The sequence below is a fragment of the Panthera leo genome, chromosome B4 (assembly GCF_018350215.1).
Source record: "Panthera leo isolate Ple1 chromosome B4, P.leo_Ple1_pat1.1, whole genome shotgun sequence".
Taxonomy (NCBI): domain Eukaryota; kingdom Metazoa; phylum Chordata; class Mammalia; order Carnivora; family Felidae; genus Panthera; species Panthera leo.
In genome coordinates, this window is record NC_056685.1 from 41,518,525 (window position 1) to 41,524,538 (window position 6,014).

The 6,014-nt window shown below is 50.1% G+C and overlaps 1 protein-coding gene across 3 annotated transcripts; it reads right to left on the minus strand.

Annotated features, from left to right (window-relative positions):
• Window positions 1–877: 877 nt before the first annotated feature.
• RBP5 (retinol binding protein 5) lies at window positions 878–4,755 on the minus strand. 3 transcript variants are annotated; one of them, XM_042948404.1, is made up of 4 exons: window positions 4,699–4,755; window positions 3,962–4,140; window positions 1,785–1,886; window positions 878–1,339 (listed from the first exon to the last, which is right to left on the minus strand). In XM_042948404.1, exons 2-4 carry the CDS (start codon window positions 4,130–4,132, stop codon window positions 1,286–1,288), a joined length of 327 nt encoding a protein of 108 aa, XP_042804338.1. In that variant the 5' UTR covers window positions 4,133–4,140; window positions 4,699–4,755; the 3' UTR covers window positions 878–1,285. The 3 variants fall into 3 exon arrangements, with proteins under 3 accessions (XP_042804338.1, XP_042804336.1, XP_042804337.1); XM_042948402.1 differs by lacking the exon at window positions 4,699–4,755 and adding an exon at window positions 4,421–4,646; XM_042948403.1 differs by lacking the exon at window positions 4,699–4,755 and adding an exon at window positions 4,299–4,362.
• Window positions 4,756–6,014: the final 1,259 nt, after the last annotated feature.

The window sequence follows — 6,014 nt, forward strand, 5'->3', positions numbered from 1 at the left end:
GAGGGCTTTCTACATCCTACTTTACTGGGGACATTTGCAGAGAGGCTGGCAAGGAATAAGCTATTCAGTTCCACTCAGTTCTTTCCCAAACTCATTCCAGAGTGTATAGTAGGATCAGTGTTTCAAAACTAGTGACTGTCTTGAATGTGTAGGGGCTTAGCCATTGCAGGAAGAAGGGGCAGAGGTGATCATCTAATGAGCCAGGGACTTTCCAACAAGCCCTGCCTCCCACACAGTCAGGCTCTGTCCCCACCCCATACAGCCCTCTGGCCCCATGGGACTTTTATTCTGAAAGGACCAAGGCCCCTGGAGGTTTGGGTGTGTGTGGGGGGGTATCCAGAGGCTGGAGCTGGCCCTGACCCTGAACAGGCCCTGCCCTCTGGGCTGTTTTCCCGGTAGTGATTCCGGGACCCTAAAGGAGGGGACTTACTGTCCTCACTTCTCCCCCTTATCCTCTGTCCCGGCCTTGCTGGCCTTCAAGCAAAGGGTCCCGATAGCCAGGCGTGTTGGTCTTCTCCCTACTGTTGCCTTCACGCCCCTGTGTCCTCATCTTTCTAGCCCTTAGCCTTATATCTTCCATTGGTTTCTAGCCTTCTTGCTGCCTTTCCTTCCCAAAGCAGACATGCAGGCCAGGTCACTATTCTGAAGTTTTGTAGCCTCCCCCAGCACTGAACAAGGGTCTTACTCTGTCCCATCCCTCTTCCCCAAAGTGTAGGATGGAAATATAAGATAGCTAGGATTCATTCAGACATTGGTACGTGTGGTCTGTTGAACTCTGTGTGGGTGAGGCTGTGCCTTGGGATGGGTTCTGTTGAGCACATGAGGCTTTCTTGAGAATAAGGACAAGGAAACAGACAACAACAACAACAACTCTACCAGTAGCTCCTGTTTACATTCTTGAACCCAACTCAGTTTTCCAGAAGTTTCACCAGGAAGAGTTCTTACTAGTCTTCAAATGCTCAAAGCTTAGTTCTTTCTTAGATGGAAAAGAAGAAACCAAATGAAATGAAGAGAGTTGAGATCCACTGTTCTCAAGGGGTCTTTCCCCTTTGCCTGTTTCTTTCATCCAGGAGGCCAGACCTTGAACCAGATGTGAGGCAGTGGAGTGTGACAAAAGACTTTGGCCTGGGGGCTACAAGTTATAGATTAACATGGGGAGGAGGGAGGAGGGACCTGGAGGGAGAGTAAGCGGCCCAAAAAAAGGGACTGCTGACCTGGAACAATCTGGCTTGCAGGGGTACAAGGCCTCCTCTCCAGGAGGAGCCTGGGGACCGGTGCAGTCTGGCTATTTGACCTTCCTGAAGACCTGCTCGCACACTGCATCCCTTGCAGTCAGTTCCTGGGGACACAGTAGGAATAATGAGGAGAGAGAAAGAAGGTTCTTGCCAGCCAGAGTTCCTTTCTTGAGGTCCTAGAGCCCCATTTAATCCTTCAGGATACAGCAGTCGGAGTGCTTGATGTATGGGGAATTGTATCATTGTCCCAAACCTTCAACTTTTCACCCCAGAGGAAGGAAGGAAGCTGGGTCACAGAATGTGAAACGGCTAAGTCTCCATCTCTCCAGTCATGATTTATGGACATGCATCTGATTTGTAGCCAGGGGCCCAACTGGCCCCTCTATTTCTTCTCTCTACTCTTCCCAGTGCTTTTGTTTTCCTTTCTTGCTTGCCTTCCTTGGAGGGGGGTAGGGAGTGGAGTAGGAGACTGCTTTGATTTGGGCAAGGGGATGTGTCTTAGCCCAAACAGGGGGATGAAACCCCTCTCCCAGCCCTCACCGAGCTTACCAGATACAGCTTCTCTCCCTCCAGCCAGTGTCTCCAGCCTCGGTTGGGGACCTCCCCTTTCTGCACACATACTAGCTGCTCCTCCTCCCAGGTTACTATGGTCTATAGGGAAAGCAAGAATAAGGGAAGATTTGGAGGCAGAACACCCCAAATGCATCCAACTCACTCTGGGCTGCCCCGCTTCACACTGCAGCAGATACTGTCTTGCTCCAGCCTCTTCATTCTGAGTGAGAGGGTGGTTTTGATTCAACATGACTCCCCCACCCCCACTGCCAACTCCTACAGGCTACTGAGGCCATAGTTTGTCTATGGTGACTATTAGGGTAGGGCAGGGATGGAACAGGATAAACCAGGGGTAAAATTGGGTGGTGGGTGATGAAGAACAAAGACTTGGTCCTTGGGATACTTCCAGTTGGCCTGGAAGGTCATTTGGGAAAGAAGAGAGATTGGTTGGGAGTCCCACCTGGGAATCTCTCCTCTTTCTCAGTTTCAAGGACAGCTGAAGTGTCCCTGAGAGTAAAGAATCACCCCTCCTCCCCCATTGGAGTGGGGCGGGCCTGGCATTCCAATCAGCATTTCTTAAACCCTCCTATAGAATAGGCCTTGCTAACCAAGGTGCTGAGAATCTTGATCAGATTGAGCAGGAAACAGGTGTCTATGATGCCAGGCAAGCGTTGGGGAAGAGCTGAGTCTTCAAGAAAGCGAGGGGTTAGTTAGATTGGAGATACTGGGACATCTCCAGCAAGGAAAGGAACAGATAGAGGTAAGAGAGAAGGTCAAATAGTTGTAAGAGGCTCTAAACTAGGGTGTTTGTGGAAAAGACCCTTGTATACCATGGACCTCATCTGGAACATAATGGATTGTCACCGAAAGGGTTTAATTCATGGTCACTTTTGCATTTTAGATGAATCCTTGTGGCTATAGCATGCAGAGTAGATTAGAGGAGGATTAAGCCTGGGGGCCAATTTTGGGCACCAGGTGAGAAGTGAGGGCTTAAATAAAGGTAGTATCGCAAGAAAGACTAGGAAGGATCAGTGATGTTCAGTGAAGTAAAATGGGCCATGAACGTAAGTCACATATGTAACTGCAAGATTTCTAGAAGCCACATTAAAAAAGGAAGAAGAAACAGGTGAAATTAATTTTAATGACATATTTTATTTAACCTAGAATATCCCAAACACTAAAATTTCAGCACGTGATTAAAATAAAAATTACTGAGATGTTTTACATTTTTTTTGTACTGTCTTAAAAAACTCACTATGTATTTATACTTATAACACACCTCAGTTTGGACTAGTTACATCTCAAGTGTTCAATAACTGTATATGGCTAGTAGCAACTATATCAGACAGTGTAGATCTTATAAGGATTTCTTGACCAACTAGATGTGGGGTGTGTGTGTGTGTGTGTGTGTGTGTGTGTGTGTGTGTGTGTGAGTGTGTTGGGGCAAAGGGGTAAGGGAACAGAACATGTTGACTGTGATTCCCAGGTCTCTGGTCTGCCTGGTTATCACCATTAACAAAGGCGGTAAATATAAAAGCAGAAATAGGTTTGGGTAGGAAGATAATGAATTTGGATTCGAGCTTGGCGCGTGCAGATGGAAACATTGTCCGACAGATGAAAGCTTCACCCTGAAGTTCGGGAGACAGATCTGGCTGGAGAATACAAGTTAAGGACAGCTTACAGATGGTAGCAGAATGCATGGGTATAGATGATTTAGCTGATGGCTGTGTACAGACAAGAGAGACAAAGTCAAGAACAAAATACTGGGGGGGAATCCCAGATAAAGGGGTTAATAGGGGAACTAGGGTCTGCAAAAAAGACCAAAAAGACGGCATGAGAAACAGAAAGAAGTAGAAGAGAGTGGAGTCAGAGAGGCTAAGGGAAAGGAGACTCTGCATTGACCAACTGTGTCACAGGCTAGAGGGTGAGCAAATATTTCTTCTTTGGACTGAAGGTGACCTGCTCTTTTTGTACTTTAGCTGGTGATAAGAGGGGGCAGGAGAGAGTGGTTTGGGGGAAGCACCCGGAGACTGTTACCTTAGGGATTCTGCAGCCTGCTGTGGTGGTCACTTTCTCTGGCTGGAAGAGGTCCCTTAGTTTTGCCTCAGACTGTTAAGAGGCACGCACCTATCTGCTCTCCCACATGCCCTCCCCCAACCCCCCGGGAAAAGTACCTGGCATTTTCGTCCATCCACGATCCTTAGATCTTCTTCAAACTCAACTCCCACATCGAATTCCAGAATGTAGTTGCGGAAGGTGCTGAGGGTCTTGACTATCACGTGGTTGCCCTGATGGTCAATCTCCTTGTCTGGCTTGAGCAGCAGTGCTATCTTCCGCAAGGCCATGCCGATGTCTGTGGGGGGCTAGCTCTTAGCAGGGGTCCCACCAGCCAGCCAGGAACTTCCCTCCTGCAGCAGTACCTTGGGGCTGTGAGCTTCCCTTTAGCTGGGTGTAAGACTAGAGATTGACTCTCCTACCAGTGCTCCTGGCTAGAAACGGATCCCAGCTCACCTGCCCCCACCTGAGCCTTTCCACAGCTTCTAACCCCAGCACTCCTCCTTCTCAGTGGGACAGAGAGGAAGGAAGGGAAAAAGGGGAGTGAATGGGGCCTGGGGGAGGGGTGAGGCCATTACTTAGGGCTTGCAGATAATGTTCCATGTTCTTCTGCGAGACAAAGCGGTAGTAGCCGGTGAGGTTGGGAGGCATTGTCTGGGCTGGCCAAGATGGAGATGGAAATTTCAGGAGAATATAGCAGACAGGATGAGGAGGGAGCAGATGTTGTCTGGCAGGTGAGGCTGAGAGACTCCAGACCAGCCTCTACACACACACACACACACACACACGCACGCACGCACACACACACACACAGAACACTCTCGAACACAGAGGCTGCGTAAAGGTCTGTGCTTACCAGGGCTTTTATAGGGCTGGGCCCTGGTGCAATAAGAGCTCCTACCAGACTTTCCCCCCTCCCCCCATGATGAGTTTGGGACTGGTGCCTGCAGCCTGAGGGAGGGGTAGGAACTTGGCAGCTTTGTGCCTGACCTCGGCTTTTCCTGAGGAAGGAACCTGAAGTAGTATCTGGGGCTGTCTGTCATCCAAGACTTGACCCTTTTCGAAGGTCAGTTTTGGCTTCCAGCCCATTTCTGGCAGGTTTGGGAACTGTTCCAGAGCTCTGAGGGGGGCAGTCTCCCCTGGGAGAGGTCTGGTCCTGCTGTGTGGTGGGGGCGGGGGGAGCTTCCAGACTCATCCAGGGACCAGTTCTAACAATATCCTGAGATCCTGGGATTGAGTCAGGGATCCCGAAAGGTATGAGGGGGAAGAGGTGGGGAAAGAAGGGGTGACAGTCAGCTGGCCAGGAGCCACCGTGAAGAGAATTCTCCAGTGCTGCCTCCCACAACTCCCTGACAGCTTCACCGAGTTGGGGCCCCAACTCTGGATTCCAAACTCTTTGTCCAATAGTGCTCTTCCCAAGCAAAGAGAGGGTTGTCAGTGCGAGGTATTGGGTTCAAAGTCCAGAGCAGAAAGTGAGGGAGGAGTTTGGTTAGCTATTTTGGAGAATTTTCTGCTCTTTAGCTTGGGACCCAGGGGTTTCCCTCTCCCTCTGAAGTCACTGATGGAACCATCACCCCCCAGTTCCCAGCCTTTGGACAGCCTATGCTTACCAGATGTAGTCCCGTTGCTGGGGCTGCCTAAATTATTGTGTACCTCGCCTCCACCCCCATCCCCTTCTCTCTCTCTCTCTCTCTCTCTCTCTCTCTCTCTCTCTCCCTCTTTCTCTCTCTCTCTCTCAGACCTACCAACTTCCCTGGCTGGCTTCAGAATCAGCTGGATTGGTTCATCATGGTTTAAGGTGGGAAAAGCAGGGAGAGGGAGGCAGAGAGCCTAGGCAATGGAAAAAAATCCCACCTGCTAGTGACTTGTTTCCACAGGTGTGTGTGTGTGTGTGTTGGGGGGTACACAAACAGCTCACTCTTCCTCCAGTCCCGGAACTCTTTCCACCTCCCTGCTGACCATCCCATGGTTTCCTCAGATACTGGGGCCAGAAACTGAAATGCTACAATCTCTCCGGTTTGGTCTGGGTTTTGCTTCACGGGCTCCCGGGAGGCACGCAGCAGGAACCTGCTGTTGGAAAGGGCTGTGAAAAGAGGTTAATGCAGAGCTGGTGGTGGTGGTGGTGGTGGTGGTGGTGGTGGTGGTGGTGGTGGGGTGACGTGAATAGTGCCC

Bases quoted from the DNA above. Each gene is read 5' to 3' on its own strand.
- RBP5 (XM_042948402.1), bottom strand. From the start codon at position 4,493: ATGCCTCCCAACCTCACCGGCTACTACCGCTTTGTCTCGCAGAAGAAC. The intron at 4,141-4,420 runs GTAATGGCCTCA...AGCCCCCCACAG, and splicing joins ACATTATCTGCAAGCCCTAA to ACATCGGCATGGCCTTGCGG. The intron at 1,340-1,784 runs GTAAGCTCGGTG...CTGTGTCCCCAG, and splicing joins AGGGAGAGAAGCTGTATCTG to GAACTGACTGCAAGGGATGC.